At 46.1% G+C, this 20,916-nt stretch overlaps 1 protein-coding gene across 9 annotated transcripts in view; it reads right to left on the reverse strand.

Annotated features, from left to right (window-relative positions):
- LOC119434060 (uncharacterized) overlaps positions 1–20,916 on the reverse strand; it is a 65,347-nt gene that overhangs the window by 23,673 nt on the left and 20,758 nt on the right. For 5 of the 9 annotated variants that reach the window (XM_049658211.1, XM_049658208.1, XM_049658210.1 and 2 more), the window contains exon 3: positions 17,825–17,942. In XM_049658211.1, coding sequence (XP_049514168.1) covers positions 17,825–17,853 — 29 coding nt within the window. In that variant the 5' untranslated portion in view covers positions 17,854–17,942. Of the gene's footprint in view, positions 1–5,960; positions 6,024–17,824; positions 17,943–20,916 lie in introns of all 9 variants that reach the window. The other 4 variants (XR_007464184.1, XR_007464183.1, XR_007464181.1 and 1 more) reach the window with 2 other exon arrangements.

Consider the following 20,916-nt stretch of genomic DNA (forward strand, 5'->3'; position numbering starts at 1 on the left):
TTAAATAGCTGATTTTGTTTTCAAATACCGATACAGGGGTCCCAAAACACTGGGCATGATGGAAGTATCTCAAGCTGGCATTTGTTAGGGCGGGAACTGCTCAGCGCCAGGCTTCCCCTCAACGCGAGCGTGTACGGAGAATCCCGCGTGTCGTCCACTACCGCGCGTCCTGAGGAGACACAAAAGACAATCCTCGCTGCCCAAGCAGGGGATACGCAGTAAAGAAAAGCATTGCTGACATGCCCACTCTATTACGAAGGAAAATTTAGCTTCAGTTGTAGTTTTGTTGGACTTTGCAGCATGCAGCCGAGAGTACCCGCTGTCAAAAAGGGGGGGGGGGGGAGCAAATGGCACACTTTGCCCCCCCCCCACTTTTGACAGTGAGGGGGCAAGCGCCCCCCCCCCTCCTTCCCCCCCCTCCCGTTAGATACGCCTATGAACGAGGCATTTGAACAAAGAACGCACATTTACACCGATGGATCTGCCTCAGCCGCCAGCTCCACAGGCGGTGCTATCATCCCGGCCGCACAGTCGGCTCTACGGCAACAGAACTTGCCGCCCTACGTGCCGCTGTTAATTGCATCGCACAAGTAAAACTTATAAAGTGGGCCGTTTTTCGTGACTGCATACAGCCCTTCATAGTCTGCAGTCAGCCTTCCGACGCAAGACCCACGGACAACTGGTGTTCGAGACTAGAGAGGTGCTCCATCAAGCCCTCATAAACGGACATCCCTTCATCTTCCAATGGCTTCCGTGGCACTGTGGCATCGTCGGTAATGAATTTGCTGATGATTCCACCCGGTCAGCCCATAAAGAAACCCTGACAGTTCCTCTATCTCATCGTTCTATCCCCTCTTTTCCGTCCCCCAGAGTATAGGGTAGCCAACCAGACGCATTCCTGGTTAACCATCGCTGCCTTCTCTCTTTCTCTCTTCCTTTCCAATTCCCTTGTCGAGGACAGCCACTGCGAGGGGTCTTCGTTTACCTGCTCAAACCAAGACTGAAAGTTCGCGGAACACCCCGATTTTCTCGAACTGTCGTCTCCACCGGCTGGATCCAACATTGAAGCTGCAGATTCCATCGCACTTCTCACGCCGTGACGCAACTTTACTGTGTCGCCACTCGTTAGGGGTGGCTTTTGCGAAAGACTCCTCATTCCTTATTGGTATGTCCGACACACCTATCTGTGACTCATGCAACCGCGAAGAGGCAATCGAGCCCGTGTTTTGTTTTTGTAATCTTTATGGCATCGAACGCGACGTTCTTCGGAGTGCGTCAAATCGATTAGATAGCAGACCATTTTCAGAGACAAAGAACCTAACCGTGTAGGGTAGCAAACCGGACGTGCGTCTGGTTGACCTCCCTGCCTTCTTTTCCTTCTCCTCCTCCTCCTCCTATACGGTCTGAAGATCTCGATCACGCACTTTATTGCAAAAGACACTATTAAATTTTGCCCACCCATGACTGATAACGTTAGCCTTATTTTCACCAAAATGCAAAGTGTGTGTATTGCACAGTTCCCTCAGGACGCTAGGAAACATAGCGTAAAACGTTCACCTAAGGCTTTCGAGAACATGTTTAAGATTCTTTTTGTTTACAAGAATTGTACTTGACCATGGTCATTTCACTTCGCACACTAATTTGTCACAGATTTCACACATCTTTCTTAAATTTCATCTTGCTGGAGTTTTTAGTTACGTCAAGGCAGCGGGCTAAATTTTGCCCTTTTTTGTAAAACACACTCGTTAATGCCCCGGAGCACTTGCATACGTAATTTCTCGCAAAGGCTACATTTCACCCACACACCTTAGAATTCGCCTACTCATCGCCCATTGCACTGCGCTTAATTTCAGCAAACATAAACGAGGTGCCTTGTTCATTACACACAGGACACCGGCAAAACGGCGTACGACACCGGGAAATAGCGAAAAAAAGGCGGGTTCGCGAATTATTTATTTGTAAAGCTTATATTAAAGACAGTAAACGTTATAATTTCGCGACACATTGCACTAAAAATGCCTCCCATTTCAACTTAACTCACTATCCTGTGTTCACTAGCCTTCATCTTAGCTAACACTTCTACATCCTGCGGTATGCTGCGGACGACACAGAGTATGAATTCTCTTTCATTTCTCGTTCCCCCTCTAGGGCTTTTCATGGTCCATTTTCTTCCATGGAGCTTCCGGATGAATGTCATTGTTCAGAGTCGATTCTATATCAGGAATTCTGCCATCATACATCCTCTGCTATTTCTGGAGTCAATGCCGTAGTTTCCAATCGCGTTTTCTGACACTTTCGCATTAAACTCGATCATGACCACAGTATACTGAGTGAGTGTAGGAAAGAAGGGCGTCGACGCCGCCCTGTCACGCGAAGGATTTTGAAAACATTTGCCCAGGTTATTGTTTGCTGCTAAAAATAAGACTACACGCAAAATTGAATAGTGTCCTTTGCAATAAAGTGCGTGATCGAGATCTTCGGACCATATACACCCCCAGAGAACCAAAGGTACCCAGCAACTTACAGGAGACTATCCCTACGCAAATGTGAGACAAGATATTTTCAGGCGTCCGACTTCGACCGTACGGCCCGAAATTCACGAAAGAAAATCTAGCCTTCCGTTTCCCTTGTGTAAACGGTTTATTTATTTATCGATACCTGGGTGCCAATAGGATATTTTATGAGGGGCCAATTAAAACGAATGATGAAGGAGGTTTTTTTTGTATAATAATTGGTGAGTCTAGAGAGACAGAAGAAAGGGGAAAGGCAGGGAGGTTAACAAGATGGGAGTCTAGCTTCATTATGTGGCTTTTAATAACCTCTATAGATTGAAGAAACTACGCTTATTCCGAATAAAGAAAGAAACGGATGCTGGACCGGTGCCTGGTGTTCGTGCTGTAAAAAATTATTACACGGAAATCTTGTGAATATTTAGGAAGAGAAGTCATAAACTGCGTGCTTGATTATTATGGGACATCGTGAAGCGGCCACCTGGAATTTGTGATTATTTCTCCGAATAGACCCTGGGGAATTCTTTGTTCGCCGCACGACTGAGGCAGTTAAACGTTCCATGCTACAGCTAAACCTCCCCAACTTGCATCCCAGCGATAGCACTGACGTACAATAAACGTTGCTGTGAATGACAGCATGCGGTCATGGCATGCCCGCTTCACTGTGCAATACAGGATTATAGACCTATCAACAACCACCCGCACTATTAGAAAAATGAACGTAGACTGTATAATGTGTGGTCTATGGAAAGTGTCTACAGACTATAAATTACAGTCTACAAAAAGGGTAAGACCATATGCCTGTAGACTGCCAGTACACCGGACTATGGGAATTGTGTATAGATTATAATCTATAAAGAGCATATTTTGTGAGGGTATAGAAAACAAACAAGCAGACGAAAGGACGCCGACGCCGCCTCGTCCCAGAGAAGAATTCTATTCGGAGAGCCACCACCGGATGCACAGCACAGCTTGCGCTCAAGGACTTGCCTTGTGCGTTTTCTCGGTTGTATATGTAGTCTTTGTAAATGTGTAATTCGAGGCATGCCTTCATCACGCGTATACAGTTATCACGTACTATTGAAACAAACTGTGACGACTACCCACCATATCTGCGTACGCGCGGCTGCGCCTTTCCATAGCCACGGAGCCCGGGACGATCACCGCGTTCGCGAAGATGTTTCCAATGTGCTGCATTACTTCTTCACGTTAGTTGTTTTACGAAGAGTGTGCGTGCCACTTGACTCTGCACCATCGAAGCCTAGCCATACACGGTAAGTTGCTGGAAGCACTCAGAACCCAGACTACTGCGAAGCCAAGCAACGCAAGTACAGGGAAGGAACGCATGCCTGAAGGGTTGGTTGGTTATACGATCGTGGCTCGAGATTTGACCCACCGAGCAGACGACGAGGAATCCAAACGCGGGCGCATGCAGCCCTCTGGTCTCGTACCAAGACATCACACAAAAATACGAGCTAACGCGCAGAACATACGCACTCCCACAGAAGTCACCACCTAGATAGCAGGAGCGATTCCTTCGAGCTCTACAAGTTAATACACTCCCCCACCCAACAAGAAATCACCTCATAGCCCCCACACAATTATATCTGCAATGCCGCTTCTGCGCAGAACCCGGGTCCCTCAGGCACATAGTAGCGGTTGCAGACAGGCACCATTACATCTTCTGAACCTTCACCAAACCAACCCGAACAGCTCCGACCTCGAGGATTCCTGTACATTCTTTATTGCGCAATGCACGGCCACTAGCCACTTTAGGCTATCGGTCCAAATAATCACTGTACATGCAGTTTCTGTTCATGAAAAATAAAGTTATATTGATTGATTGGCTCTATTAATTGATTGATTAGCAACGGCAAATTGCGAGCGCCTAGGACGCGGCCCGAGCTCAAGGCATTCTGTAATGAGGACGCCTCTCCGAAGCTTCATTGACGTAATAAAGATGTCTATTCATTCTCTCCCTCTACGATCTTGAAGTCCGTCTACCCGCGTCATTTTACTGTAGCGAAATACTGCGTGCACAACGTGAACACGTGTCTTGGAAGTTGCAGAGAATACCTTCGCACTCGTTAAGCGAAGGTTAAGGATTGGGGTTTAACCGCTTGCAAGTTTGCTGCCACTTTCACTTCGCTTACTGATTCTGTATTTCAATAAAGAAGCAGTTCATTTCTCATATGGTAGTCACAAACAAAACAAATTGCGCAGGAACCATCACAGATGGCCGTCAAAGTGAGCGAGTGGTACGTTGTGTGCGACCATATATATCAGCAATCACACACGCTGCGCGCATGAGCCCAAGCGCAGCATTCCGTTGCAGCCAAGCTACGCAAGCATTACGTCATCACACCTTATGATGACGAGCGACGAACACGATTCAGGCGATCTTTCCTCTTTTTTTTTTCTCTTTCTTTTTTTGCCTAAGGGACGTTCACAGGACCGATGATACAGTATCTCCTCTTAACGCTACGGTTATTGCTTCAAATGTAACAGAATTCCTTTGACACTAAAGCAGTGTCTATCAACTCAGCGTTAAACACCGGATTCCTTGATCGATTACTTCCAATCAGTTCTGGAGTCAATGCCGTAGTTGCCAATCGCGTTTTCTGACACTTTAACAACAACAACAACCTCTACGCCGCTTCCCACTGTTTCGCGGCTCTCCTCGTTACACCACGTGATACACGATCCCCCTCTCCTCCGCTGCTGTTTGGAAAGATAGTCCTTTAAAGTGACATAAATGAAAGTATTGATCGTCGAGCCCGGTCGATAGATGATTGGTCTAGAAGTATGCCGTCGTTCTCTGTGTGCAAAGACGCTGCTATCACTTTGTTGCGTTGAAAATTGGCGCCCGAAGTCCAGCTAACTGTTCCTTAACTTGAAGCGCCCGAACTGACGTCACCTCCCCCTACGCCGCTCTTTGGGAATCCGCAGGTGCCACGAGAGGTACCACAGATCACAACAGGTGGCGCCACCCCCAATTTCGCATTTTAGTCATTACCTCGATTAGTAAGGCTCTCTTGTCGCTACGAATCGTGAATTCGTTATTTCAGAAGCCCAATTTATCAATCCAGCTCGACATAATATGTTCCTTTACGGTCCTTTCAACACAGGCTACTGCGAAACTTCGCGGACGAAACGGAGAAAGCTTTCGCGTTAAAAATCCAGTCAATCAGTCAGGCGTGAACGCAACGTAGCATCACGAGATCACGAGGGCCTCATGGAAAATATAAAGAAAAAAATAGTGGTGAAGGGAGAGGGCGGGGTGGGGGGGGGTGGGGGAGGGGACCTATTGCACGCTCATGTGTTCCGCAGTCACTTCGGTGATCGCTACAATGCGTTTTAAGCTATCTTTCGCTCACGTGATATTTCGCTGCAGTTTCCCTGCCTTGATCACTTGCTACGAAGTTTTCCGCGAATGGCATTAGTTCTCACCTTCATGCTGTGACGTCTGTGCTCCTTGGGTTGATCCAAGAAACCTCCCCTCTGCTCCACTTCCTGCAGACCAAGAAATTTGAAAGTATTAAATCAGATACAAATATTCGAAAGTAGATGGCTGCGAAGACGGTTTAGAACAGTGCATATTGCATGAATAAAAGTTGTCGCAGTTTCACCTGAAAGGCGAAGCATCAAATGCGATAGCAAATTTGTAGAGAGCTATACGGAGTAATGATATTAGCTTTATCAGCTGTATAATTTTGGACATGCAGCAGCGCCGGCAACACGCTGAACTTGTCGACGCCGTCGGCGTTTTGCCCGCGTTCGCTCAAAATGCGTGCGGCGTTGGTGACTGTGGCCGGAGCCTCTGATATAAATAGGCACTTGGTGCCACAGCTAAACGTCGCCTCCCTTCCCTCCCCCTCCCCCCCCCCCGGCCTTTCGCGCGTCGGAAGAAGGCGCGTTTGCTCTACATATATGGTGATTGTAAAGGAGGAAAGAGACGCCTACTTCTGCAGCCCTTAAGGGAGCACGGCACAGAACGCGCGTTTGTTCTCCGCCGTGGGTTCACTCCCCATGAAAGACGCGCCGCTCGCGCCCTTTCACTCGCACATACAGCGTTCGGCGCGCGGCGACGATTTCATCTACAAATGACGTCATACGGAACCTCACGGCGACGGCGACGGCAGAAATCTGCTTTTGAGTGTCCATATAATTGCTATCGCAATAAAAAATAAATAAACTCGGTGCATATTAGAATAATACCTTAAGCGCGGTTTGCGTATATTGATTAAATGAATGCAAGTTATCACGGAAGAAAATTGCGCATCCTATGCGCTCTGGGAAGCGGTTTAAGCGAAGCTGTTAACTGGTGCCTCAGTGACATCCGACACCAATTCTTCAAGCCTCCATAAATATAGTTATCACGGGTTATTGTGATAACACGTGATAACGAAACTTAACAAATATTTTATTATGTAAAATCCGAATAAATTAGAAAGACGAGTTAATGAATACACCTGTGACGCTCCTGTTCAATAATGGACAAGTTTGTTTCTTTCGTTGGCGAAGTAAATACAGGCGATACTCTAGGGAGCAAAGTGGTATGCTTCTATAGACGCTTCACGGTGCTACCATCTTTGACCACCTGACCGCGCCGCCATATTGAGCGCCTTCTTGCGTCCCCTCTTCCCCGTTGCTGACGACGTACCGAGTGAACACAGAAAAACACTGTTCTTTCTTACTGGGTGAATTATTATCCTACAGTGGCGCAATTCTTTCGACCAAAGCGTGAATGCAACCTACTGATAATTTACGCAGGCCCTTGTTTGAATATGTCGGCGCTTGGGCGTCCCTTGACGAAGCGACGCTTGATTACTCGCGTTTTCTTTTTATTATGTAATAAAACGCCAGGCGTCATCAAGAGCAAGTCATGCATAGACTTCAAGTTAAGGCGCATTTCTGAACACGGCGGTTACGCTACTCAATATTTTTTTCTTAGTTAGTCAGGTAATTAGTCAGTAACTCTCAGTGTTTTCCAGATACCGGTGGGAGCGTTAACAACGATAAAAGTGTACGATTGGGAACAGCCTTCTTTTACAAGAACAAACGCGATACTCCACACGTTCACCAAATATGTTGTTCGGTTGCGTGTTGCGGTTGCCGTGGCGCTCCTGACAATTCATACAAGCTGATGGCGAGTACGAGAGTTCTTTTTTTAATTCCCGAAGGAGTTGGAACTGATGGCATCGAAACGCCTGCAACCAGTCTGCAGTTGTTGCAGACAACGTAGTCCGTATAGTTACAACAAAGACTGCACATTTTGTTACAAGAGTTCTTGAACGCTTAGTGCGGCAGTTCAGCACACCGAGTTTGAGATGGTAATCTATGAGCGACGACATACGTAATGAGGGACAGAAAATTATATTGGTTTAAATTTTCATAGAAGTGATGAATTTCGTAAGAATACGCACGGACTGCACACGCAACGTCGTCCAGAGAGGCCTAACGGTTCTTATTTCTTTTTTATATATTAGCGATAGGTTTGATTGGCGTGACTAATTTTAAAGAATGAACCGCATAGAATGGTTTCGAAATGATTAGGGATTCGGTGTGTTGGGATCGGAGACAGCCAGTCATATTTGTCTTTGGATCGGACTATAGGGTCTTGCACAAAAGCAGCCTGATATACTGGAGCACGGAAATCGTTACCGCGGAGGAAACCAATTTTAACGCAATAGCGTTAAGGGCCCTGTGTCGCAGAAAATCCGGCGTCGGCAATCGGCGTTGGCGTGCCATGTCGGTGGGTGGCGGAGAAAATCATCCCCAACCACGCAGGCCCTCCGAATATATTTAGGTACATGTATATAAGCCACGCCTCCTTATATGAGGTGTGGTATTTGCGGGTTATATTGCCACACCATTCTATCATTAATTCCTCGCAATTTCGAGAATGACAATCCACAAACAAATGTCATGAAACAAAACACCCACACTGCATGCCTTTTATGTTAAATCTTCTCAGACTGAAATACTAAACGTACGAAATAAGAACGGAAACCTGAAAATTATGCAATTTTCATGTCGCGGCTGTGCAATACCTCTGGGATCGCCGCACGCAAGAGGCCGCGTTTCTACCATAAAGCTCGCCTTCGTGCATAGAATTCGCCGCCAGTGTTTCCCGGTAACCATTGCGGTTGCTTAAGCTGCAGTTCTCGGGACGCGTGAGAAGCAGTCAAGGATCTTTGAATGCTATCACATTCCACTCTTAAAAGCGAAGCTTAAGCATCCTCCACTTTCCACCATCCACCCCAACCACATCGACCGCGCAGGCCCTCCACCACGTGGTGCATGGTTTTGGTGAGCAGAAATTGAATTTCTCACAGTGAAATCCGCCAGGAAAATGGTAAAGTACGACTTTACCATTCGGCGTCGAATTCGCCGTCGGATCGTTTACCAATCGGCGTCAGATTGTAGTTTTAATGTACGAGAAAACCTTAATTTTGCGACGAGGAAACTCAAACACAAACCCCTTTTCTAGCATTTCTACCAGACCTACAGCCGCGCGTTCGGGTACTTGCGAAAATGATATCCAGATCACGCTCGCATCTAGGCAGGTCAAATTGAGACTTCGCCTGTAAATTCGTTTTGGACACGCGCGCGCGTCGGTGCAATAGCAAACAAGTAATAAAACAATTAAAAAAAGGTGCTGGGGCCTTCACATTTTATATAAGACTACTTATATTGGCCCTGGAAAAACGTCTTTCCAGCAATGCATTTCTGTTTAAAAGCGAAGCCGACTTCAAGGGGATCAGTGTAAGCTTGGTCTCTGTAAGGTGGCTTTCCCACGTCCAGTGTTTCAGTGAATGAAGCTTACTTGCCGTATGCAAACGATGCGATGCGAACGGGTCCCGATAACGCTATCGCGTTCTACTCTTAAAGGCGAAGCTTAAGCGTCCACCAATTTTTTTAACATGCCTATTCCGACGAACATCAGAATGCCTAGGTATTTCCACAAAATCGCCGGGGTCAGGTTGGAACCATAACATGTAAGAACGGGAATTGAAAGCGATAGCAGACCATGTTATTTCCACGGATTTTCATTTATTGGTACTTAGTTTCATTAGCGAATTATCACGACAAAGGGAAATGTTGTGTAGGTCAGACTGGAAGACGCGTGTGTCGGATGTGTTTGTTATTTCCCTTCAGAATACGCAGTCATCGGCGAATACCAGGGCTAAATTGTGCGCCGTAATTGAACCAGGAACTTTGAACTTCGCATGCATATCATCAATAGCGTACTCCTTATATGCACGAAATATAAACAAGGTGACTCGTTTACTTCCAGAGGACACAGCAGGTGCCTCGTAAAACCCATGGAGAGAGGGGAAAATTGAGGGTTCATTATTTACATCAACCATAATTAGGTGTGGTACGTTAACTTTCTTAAGACATCACCACTCACATTACTCCCATTTCCACCGAATGCGAACGCGTCAAGTGCAATTCGCTTGGGACACTGGGAAACATTGTCGATAAGGTCCTTATAAAGCTTTCGAGCACTTGCTATAAAGCAATTTTTTTTCAAAGGCAGCAATTCATCGCCACGAATTAAACTTGGCATGCACGTCGGTGATAATTCGTTAAATTGAATCTCAGTGAAAATTATAGTTTACCCAGGACGGCGGAAAAGCTTCCGCGCTGTTTGTAAAACACACTTATAATGCTCCGAAACGCTATAGCATACGTAAATTACTGCAAAAGCTGGAATTATTCAACACACTTCGAACTTTGCCAACACAGGCATTTCATAAGATACCTCATAACCGGCTATTCTTAAAGCTTTTGCATTGAAACCTTCTTTATTTAGTACTCGATTGGATAAGCCACTTTCAGCGCAACCACCAACAGCTAATCTACGCCAATTAATCAGCACTTTTGTTCCTTCTCACCTGTGGCCTCCGATGTTCTACATGGCGCAGTTATCGGCATGCTACTGTTTCGTATCTATATCTCCCAACGATCTCCCAACTAACATTCCCTCGACAATCTGGCTATTTGCAGACGACTGCGTACTTTACCGCCCTATTAAAAGAATAAGGATGTTCTATTTTTTTCCAGTCTGACCGCAGACTCATCGAAGCTTGATGCTGCAAGTGGTGAATGCATTCGAGTATAAAAAATATCGCCCCTTCTTTTCATCCCAAGCAGTCCTACCCTACTCATGAATACGTAATATATGGATCTGTAATGTCCTCTTTTAGCGCCTACAAGTCATCATCATCATCAGCAGTATCAGCCTATATTTATCTAAGCTGCAGGACAAAGGAATCTCCCAGCGCTCTCCAATTACCGCTGTCTTGCGCATGCTGAGTCAAACTTGCGCCTGAAAATTTTCTAATTTCATCTACCCACCTAATTTTCTGTCGTCCTCGACTGCGCTTCCCTTCTCTTGGTATCTATTCTGTAACCCTAATGGTCCACCGGTTATCCATCCTACGCATTACATGGCCTGCCCAGCTCCATTTTTCCCTCTTAATGTCAACTAGAATATCGGCTATCCCCCTTTGCTTTCTGATCCACACCGCTCCCTTTCTGTCTCATAACGTTACGCCTACAATGCTTCGTTACATCGCTCTTTGCGCGGCCCTTAACTTATTCTCAAGCTTTATTTGTTAACCTACAAGTTTCTGCCCCATATGTTAGCACCGGTAGAATGCAGTGATTGTAACGACAGGGTTAAGCTTCCAGTCCGGATTTCGTAATGCCTGCCGTACGCGTTCTAACTCATTTTTATTCTTCTGCAAATTTCCTTCTCATGATCAGGGTCACCTGTGAGTAATTGGCCTAGATAAACGTACTCCCGCACAGACTCTAGTGACTGACTGGTGATCCTGAATTCTTCTTCCCTTGCCCGGCTATTGACCATTACTTTTGTCTTCTGCATATTATTCTTTAACCCTCTTCTTAACTTTCTCCGTTAAGGTCCTCAATCATTTATTGTGATTAGTCCCCAATGTTGTTGAACAGGACAATGTCATCTGCAAATCGAAGGTTGCTGCGACATTCGTCGTTAACCTTCACTCCTAAGCCTTCCCAGTCTAATAGCTTGAATACTTCTTCTAAGCATGCAGTGAATAGCATTGGAGAGATTGTGTCTCCTTGCCTGACCCCATTCTTGACAGGTAACTTTCAACTTTTCTCGTGGAGAAGCAAGGTAGCTGTGGAATCCTTGAGAGCTGTGGAATCCTTGAGATGCCTCCTGTACTCCTTGATTACGCAATGCCTCTATGACTGCTGGTATCTCTACTGAATCGAATGCCTTTTCATAATCTATGAAAGCCATATAGAGAGCTTGATTGTACTCCGCAGATTTCTCGATTACCTGATTGATGACATGGATGTCATCCATTGCAGAATATCCCTACCTGAAGCTAGCCTGTTCTGTTGGTTGATTGAAGCAAAGTGTTGCCCTGATTCTATTGGAAATGATCTTGGTGAATATTTTATACAATACTGAAAACAAGTTAATGGGCCTATATTTCTTCACTTCCTTAACGTCTCCCTTCTTATGGATTTTTTCAATTCAATTTTATTCACAACACACATACAAAGTTGTGTTGAAGGCTCCCCTGGCAAAAAAGCTGTAAGCATACAGCTTGACGGAGGCCAGGGGGGCCAATAATTGGCAGCAGAGTCAATGCATTAGTAATAGCATTAAATGATAATACATGAAGACACATCAATAAAATCCTATACCAATAATATAAGCAACAGTCACAACAATAAATACCTACACTATAAGCAAATACATACAAGCTATGCAAATACATGCACTGCATACTAGATGCACTTACAACACATGCAAGTAATACTCGTATATAAGACGAGGTAAATACAGTGTATCAATAAAATTCATCAAATACAAACATATTGCGCAATCGCCCTCGTGAAAACCCAACATCTTTATTTAAACGTTTTTCAAGTATAATGATTAGTATAAGGATTGCATTCTTACAGCTCTATGGTGCACTTAAAGTCCTGAGGCAATGCATATAAAAAGTCACAAGCTTTTCAAGCATGATGTCTCCTTCACCTTTGATTAAATCGACTGTTATTACATCTCTCCTGTCACCTTTCCCCGGGTGATGTTTTGCAAGGCCCTTCTAACTACAACGCCAGTTATAGAAGGAGCCTATGTATGCTGTTCATCACTATACTTCGAATGAACGTAGCGTGGCTGCTCTGTGTACTGTACCGGTCAGTGTACAATGCTTTTGCTGCTTTTACTATATCATCGAAATTGCTGACGACATTACCCTGCTTATCTTTCAGTGCATGCATCTTGCCTTGTCCTGTGCCAAGTTTTCTTCTCCCTGATTGCGCAGATGGCAGATGATTGCACTATGGGTTAAACTTTAGTTGGTATATTAAAGGTTACTTAATACTTAATTTCCCTAGCCTTCGGGTGTTCCTACAATTTTATAAACTGCAGATATTATAGGCGTTGATGATTTCGGCGACTGAGTATGCCAGCCCTAGTTGCCCGGGCCCCACTAACTCTTTGCTGTTTGATATATGCGTCATATAAGTTAGGAAATTTGCAGGCGCAAGTTGGAATCAGCTAGCTCAAGACATGGGTAATTGGAGATCGCAGAGAGAGGCCTTCGTCCTGCAATGGACATCAATATAGGCTGAGGATGATGTGAATATGTTTCATGTGAATCGACATCAGACAGTACTGGGAAAACTCAAGATCTGTGTCCATGGTTCAAGTCAATCGCAATTTCACAAATACAACAGAATACAGACCAGTCATTGCACCTTCGGGAATCAAATCATTTTATCGAAACTAAATGGCCTACGCGATGACTTTCTGTGCTCGCTGAACCAACCCTTAAGTTGCCAGGAGCAACTGTGCACACAAATTATTTTTCTAACTTGCATTTTTCGACAAACTTGCGCTTCTTCGGTTTATCATTTCAAACAGCTTTTCATTTTTTTATATATTGGCGCATGCATATTATTGCAGCAAGTAGGAACAGGCTTGTCCTCGTATTCAATTAGGTTAAGGGAGGTTGGAAACATCTGTGAGAACTATAGTCTGTCAGATGGTCCACTCGATCGCAAAAACTTCAAGAGTGCCTTGACTGACTTGTTGTGTGACGACTGTATAGGCCGGCGTTCCAGGACTGTCTGCTCCGAAAGCGGCCGGTCGTCAAGACGTGCCAGCTCGGTCGCGAGTGACTGCCTATGTGCGCTGTATTGGGGACAGTGACACAGTACGTGCTCGATTGTTTCCTCGTCGCCGCAGTGGTCACACGTAGCACTATCCTCCCATCCGATGCGGAAAGCAAACGACTTTGTAAATGCAACACCAAGCCACAATCGGCAAAGTACTGTTGTGTCGGGTCTGGATAGTACAGGTGGAGGTCGAAGTCGAAGACAGGGGTCCAGTCGATGCAGACGTGTGCGTTGCAAACTAGGTGTGCTCCACAACGATTGTGTGGCATCGTTTGCAAGCACTCGAAGTTTCGCTGCTGCATCTGTTCTTGCAGCGGGATTGGTTCCTGTGCGCCGTCTTCACGAGCAGATCAAGCGGCTTCATCGGCATATTCGTTGCCCATTACGCCACAGTAGCTAGGGAGCCACTGAAAGGTGACGCGTCCTTGCTCGACGAGGCGATGAAGGAGCTCTCCGATTTCGATGACTGCTTTTTCTCTTCCCTATTCTTTCCGCCTTTCATTTACCCTTCCCCCAGTGCAGGGTAGCAAACCAGAATCTTTTCGGGTTAACCTCCCTACCTTTCCCACCACGTTTCTCTCTCTCTAGGTTAAGGGGAGATTCGGTACGAAAAACCCAAATTTTTTCCGAACCCAAATCTATTTAGTGTTTTGTTGTTTTATATTCCTCCAAGCCTCCTCTTCTATGTATAAAAAATCAAAGCTGAGAATCAACTAGAAGTTAGCAAAAAATGCAAAAAGCACTCGCCGTGGCTCGTGCAAGTGTAAATTTACCCGAATTTTGCACACGCGGCATTTCGCTCTGCGGCGTTGCTTGCCCTCGAATTTTCGTGGGCATGTATGCCTAACCCTTTTCTCACAGAGCACACATCGGCAGCGCCTCATTCTTGCTGAAAATACGAAAAAAAATTGTTTCCCCGCCGAAGTCGAGCGTCGAAACATGTTCTTTAAACTTTCGAACGTGTTTCTCCCAGCTCTTCATTTTGTTGCATTTTTAGAGTTTGTGCACTAAAATTTGCGTGCTTTATGTAGTCTGATCATAATGAGATTTGGCATGCTTATGCTTGATATGTTATTCTTTAACATAACCTGAATTAAAAAAAACTACTTTCAGAGCTTTCCAGAAACATTTTCAGTAAGAAAAATTTAATAGATTCTTCGTTGAGAATGGTAAAACTACAACTCGGCGTTGGAATTTTTTTCTAGACTAAAACACAAATGTTGCTCTATATTTCTGGCTTTATTGAATTGTACTATTTATAAGCAGTAATATGAACAATTTTTTTAGTGTTTTCTTGTGCTCACAGTTATCACCTCAGCTTGCCCAAAATGAATTGTTTTTACAAATGCATGGTGGGAAAACAATAGCCAAATGAGCTATCAAAAAACTAAAAGCAGATTTGAAAAGAGGAGCGCCAACTACGGAAATGGGGAACGTTTCATTGAGCTGTCACAAATATTTAAATAAAAGTCCTTTCCGAGTAGCATACCCCATTAATTTTGAGACAGTACACTGGGAACGAGAGTCTGACAAGGGGCAAAAATGCGCTATGGATCGCGTCGTCCCCGATAAGCTGGCCACCGGTGCGCTGGCCAACCGAAACGCCACTGCATTTCTCCGCAAATTTCGGGAATTAACATCTCGAAAGTGGTGTCATCCTGAGAATTCGTTCCAAGTGTATTCGCTTAGCGAACTCCAAGGCTAGAATTTGTAAATTTCAATATGGGCCATGAGGTAATTAGTTAAAAACTTGGTTAGTATTTTTTTCTTCATTAGTCAAATATGCATTTCAATTTGATTGAAATGCATATTTTGCATATCGTGGCTTAATCTCGCGCGCGCGAGATTAAGCCACGATCGTCGGCTGAACCTCGCAAGCTTTCACTCGCCACCGCCAGTCCACTGTGCGTGGTCCGAATGGCCGCCGAGAACCGTTGTGACACTGCCCCCTCCCGTGTCACTTTGGAGAATGAAGGCTCCTGTACAAAAGAGAGGCTTTTGCGAGCTTCTTTGAAGGAAATGTTTTCTTATACTTTGAGGGATATGATTTCTTTTTCCTTCCTCCATGAAGGACAGGAGCGAGAATATATGCAGGGTGTTCGCCGTCACAGTTCGCACAGTGGGATGGGTCGATCTGCAGTTCTCCGCGGGGTGGTGATCAGCGATGCGCACTTTGAACAGATGATACGGCCTCAGAAGCTCGTTGAGCCGTGAATGAATTTTTGGCACTGAAGACAGCGTCGTGAATTTGGCATGGGCGGTCTGACATTGATTTTTATGAAGCCTGTTTCGATGGGCTGGGGGAGCGTGCTTGTACAAAAGGTGAGTATGGGGTGTCTTGTCAGCATTTCTTTGTCGTCACGTCGGTTGTTAATTTGCTGCACATTAGTGACACGTTATTTCTTCCGGCGCTCTAGAAGCTCTGTCTCAGTCAATTATAGCATGTCCTGTTCTGAAACTACATCTCGTCTGCTGTTGAAAGAACGATGAGGGGTTAGTAAAATAGTGGCATCCCCAAATGAAACGAGATTTGTCAATTTGTCATGTTGGATTGTCACTAATTTTGACGAGAATGTCGCCACTGTCCATTTTCGTAATTTTGTATCGACGGCCCAGAGTGCCGGTGAGGCACTTCGCGACAGCAAACGGTAACAGCGTTCTTACAGTCTTTAGGGGGTTTCAGTATGGAAACGTGGAAATATTTCTTTGCTCTTGATAAAAAAGGTCAAGCATTCAACGGTGCACCCTCTCTTGAAAAGAGGGTGATCGGGCAGCTTTGGCAATGAGCTTTACGCCATAAGAATATTCTAATTTCGGCAGCTGTTTCAGCCACTCACCACTGAGCCCAACAAGTGGACGCGATAAGACTCTGTATAAAGCCTGCCAGCGCCAGCAGTACACAGCCACTACAGCCTAATATGATATACCCTAGGTGTGCTATTTCACACAAGGTTAACCCTTGCTGCTAGAAAGATCGAAATCAATACAGAAGTGAGTAAAGCACAGGAAAGGTTGAAAGTGATAGAGAAAGACGAAGATTGAAGAATAGGACAGGAAATTTTTGAGGATACAACGACAACAAAAGGCAACTACCGATTTCCCTCGGATGGGTCAGTCCGGGGGTGCCCTCTACGTGAAGCCGAAGCTAACGGGTTGTGCTGCCTCCGCCGAGGGGCCTTTGAGGTCCAAGCACTCAGCATCGGCTAATCCCCCAGGATATCCTTTTTCCCGGACACGGCTAAGCCGCGCATGGCTACACGCGGGAGGGTCCAACCTCCATATGCTCGGGTCCGTGGTGTCGCAACACACCAAACGCCTGCTCATGCAGACGCTCTGTGGGGCGCCACAATAGGAGATGCCGGCACCCCCCCCCCCCTCCCCTCAAACCACTCTAACGCAGCATCTAAACTTTCAGAAGCGCCTCACGCATTACAGAAAGTCTCAAAGAGCTAGTTGGCGTTCGTCAACGCACGTGCCCCTTCGCTTCGACACCTTTGTATCGGCGGTCAACCGTCCACCGCCCAAGAGAGCCAGTGAAAGCTTTTCGCTTTAATAAGAGCCTCCTACGGTACCAAACAGGCCGTTTCAAACAGGATCAAACAGACCTACACGACACTTGCAAGTCCTCACATGTCTAGAAGATGGTCCTCGTTCAAAAATTGCATGCCAGGACGAGACGGAAAAACAAGTCCATGCCTTGCGGAAACAAGCGGAGGGACCAACGTCAGAAGAGCAGTACAACACTTCTACTCGCTGGAGTTTGCACTCGACTAACTTCGCACGCGGGGCCGGTTGTTGAAACTTTTAAGAAGAAGAGGACGACGGAAGACACGAGGAACGTGGCGCGTAGTCTTCAAGCAAACCTTGTTTCTAAGGCAATGCATTGAGTTCCTTCACACTTAACTGTATGTATCTGCACTTAATTGCTCTAAAATGTTTCTTATTTACACTCTGTATATTCCACATGTATTGCACTAACTAGGGAAGCCCTTCGCGAAAGAAGTGTCAATTAGTGGAACTTATATGGATCAATACTACGACTAGTGCTTACATAAATGTGGGCTTCGTAAAATTTTTCCGTTATAAAATGTTTACAAATTAAAGGCCCACTCGCTCACCTGAACTTGGTGTCCAGTCGCAGTCCCATCGTTTAAGCCTCTGCTGATAGCAGAAAATCTCGAGGCACTCGCATCAGTCCCATTCATCATCTTCCCGGAACGAGTTGCAGCAATCGCTCTGCACCGCAAGGAAAGAACGTCGTTGTTGATGTCTGTCGCAAGATATAAACGTGTAGCGCTAGGAATACTAAGAATAGTGGTGAATACTCATGCAAGATTTTCCAGCAACTGATCCAGTCAGTTCTGGCCACGCGTCATGCTGGCACACCTTTTTGACACCGCAAACATCTCAATTAAAAAAAAAGACAAGAAATTATTGTCGTCAGTTCAATAAAACTGCGAGTAAAAGAAGACGCGTATGCGTCTTGTTTACGCACCCTTTACTGAAAATGCCTGACACCACTGCACAAATAAGTTTGAGGTTTCAGTTTAACGCCCCAAAGAACCAGAGGGGCTCCGGATCCATGTCAACCACCTGAAATGCTTCAACGCGCACCCGAAGTTCCATGCACGAGCCTTCCGACTTCATCGTAATGCGGTCACCACATCCGCAAATAGAACCTGCGCCATCGTTCTCAACAACCGAAGCCCATAAACTACGGTTGAAGTTAAATATCGTGAACCCGAACAAATTTTGCGGCCTGCTTTACGCTTCAGGCGGCGATCTTCTTGTATGTTTACTCGACAAAGCTGCACGTATTTAATTTTAATAAGCCCGAGTTGAACACATCAAAAATACTTACTTGCGAGCGGGAAACATCGCAAAGACAAATAGTAGCGTTTCTAACACGCGAGAGAAGTTTCAGTTCTGTGTAGCTTTTTCAAACCAATTTCTAGTTAATCGGTAACTCAGATAACATTTCATTATTTTATGGTATGAACGTACTCTCGATGTCAAGAAATGATGATGAAGTTGTCTTAATTTTTCTTGCTGTGGAACGGTGAGCTGCTGAACAGGAGACGAAAGAGAGAGCAGATTTTATTGATTAAACGCAGAGTGGTCAGCCAAAGGTGATAGACTTCTAGCCGGCTACGCTGCTCAGAGGGAAAGCGTATGAAGAGTGGTGAGGAGGAGAGACAGTTTAAGGAGGAGACTATACCATGGGTTTCTGCGAACACTTCAATCCTTTGTAGGAGAGTGGGATACATACGTCCCACTTTGTGAGGTGCGCGAAAAATGCTTCTCGGGGGCAGAAAAGTCACACTTATCTGATTTGTTCGGGGCTGGCGTTTCTATTTAAAGCTTTGAACAGTTCAGGCGAGAAGAGTTTCGGGAGTGGGTACTAACTGGTGACAAGCACGCGAGAGCTTGAAACATTGTTTTAGGGGCGAAGCTCCTTATAGCGGCACCCGTTCGTCCCCGTCGTAGTAGGTAGCCACGTCTAGTTTTATGAATTGCTCAATAGATGGCGTTGTGTGTCCCTATATGTATGTATACCCATATATACATATATATGTATATGTATAGTATAACCGGAAGCCGACTTCCGCTTCCGGTACCGCTTCCGTTTCCACTTCCGGTTCCGCTTCCGGTTCCGGAAGCCAGCTTCCGGCTTCCGGAGAACGCTTCCGGCGTTTTAGGGGCGAAGCTCCTTATAGCGGCACCCATTCGTCCCCGTCGTAGTGTGTAACCAGTCTTAACGCTAGTACACTGTAACGCTAGTACCAGATGTCGGTATAAACTAAACGTATTGTTCAAAATGCCGTTGACGTTTGTGCTAGCGCGTTACGGCCCGTGTAAGAAGCTGGTGTAAGACGCTGTGGCCTCTCCGCCTTACACCCGTATTCATAAACGCTCCCCGACTTGAACTTGACTTGCCACTGCCTTGGGCAGCACGTTCGAAACGCGTTGAAGGCGGTGGCAAGTCAAGTTCAAGTAGAGGAGCGTTTATGAATACGGGGGTTATACTCTCTCAGCAGTCATGTGATGGCGTCGGCAAACGCGGTGCACGTTCCGGCATGTGTAAACGGCTGCGTAAGACGCTGTGGCCTCTCCCCTTTACTAGAGAGTACTGCACGTTTCTAACGCGTTTGTGCTAGCGTCCCCTTAAGCGGGAGATGGTGCAATTATAACGAAGCGCGCTGTTATAAAATAGGAATGACGTCACATATGGCGCGTGTCATTGGTGGAAGTCAATCGTTCGATTTAGTGCGGCGAGACTGGGCAAATTACACGGAAGATTCACGGTTTACCGTTGATTCCCTCCGGAGCTTCGCCCACTCATCATCATTCACCCCGTGGATATGCGGTGTTTTTCATTGTTGGAACGTTTCCTGGATGTGGCCCACAATTGCAGGTGAGAAGAAAGTTCTAAAGATGGCCGATAAGTTGCTCCTTGTTCTTACATTCTAATGTACACATTTACTTCGCAATACGGGTCTATTTTATTGCGATAGCAATTATATGGACACTCCAAAGCAGATTTCTGCCGTCGGCGTCGCCGTCGCCGTCGCCGTGAGGTTCTGTATGACGTCAATGGAGATGAAATCGTCGCCGCGCGCCGCCGAACGCTGTATGTGCGAGTGAAAGGGCGCGAGGGACGCGCGCTTTCACGGGGAATGAACGCACGGCGGAGAACAGACGCGCGTTCTGTGCCGTGCTCCCTTAAGGGCTCCAGAAGTAGGCGTCTCTTTCCTCCTTTACAATCACCATATATGAAGAGCAAACGCGCCTTCTTCTGACGCACGAAAGGCCGTGGTGGGGGGGGGGGGGGGGGGACGGTAGGGGGGGGGGGGGGGGAAGAGAGGCCACGTTTAGCTGCGGCACCAAGTGCCTATTTATATCAGAGGCTCCGGCAACAGTCACCAACGCCGCACGCATTTTGTGCGAACGCGGGCAAAACGCCGACGGCGTCGACAACAGTTCTGCGTGTTGCCGGTGCTGCTGCATGTCCAAGTTTATACAGCTGATAAAGCTACTATGATTACTCCGTATAGCTCTCTACAAATTTGCTATCGCAATTGATGCTTCGCCTTTCAGGTGAAACTGCGACAACTTTTTTGTAACTTCAGCCGTTAGCGCGTACGCACTACTCGCCCTAGTGAAGGCACGTGCAAGAATGCGCCGACGACGCCGGCGGTGTTCGGCGTTC

The sequence above is a fragment of the Dermacentor silvarum genome, chromosome 11 (genome assembly GCF_013339745.2).
Source record: "Dermacentor silvarum isolate Dsil-2018 chromosome 11, BIME_Dsil_1.4, whole genome shotgun sequence".
NCBI classification, from domain to species: Eukaryota; Metazoa; Arthropoda; class Arachnida; order Ixodida; family Ixodidae; genus Dermacentor; species Dermacentor silvarum.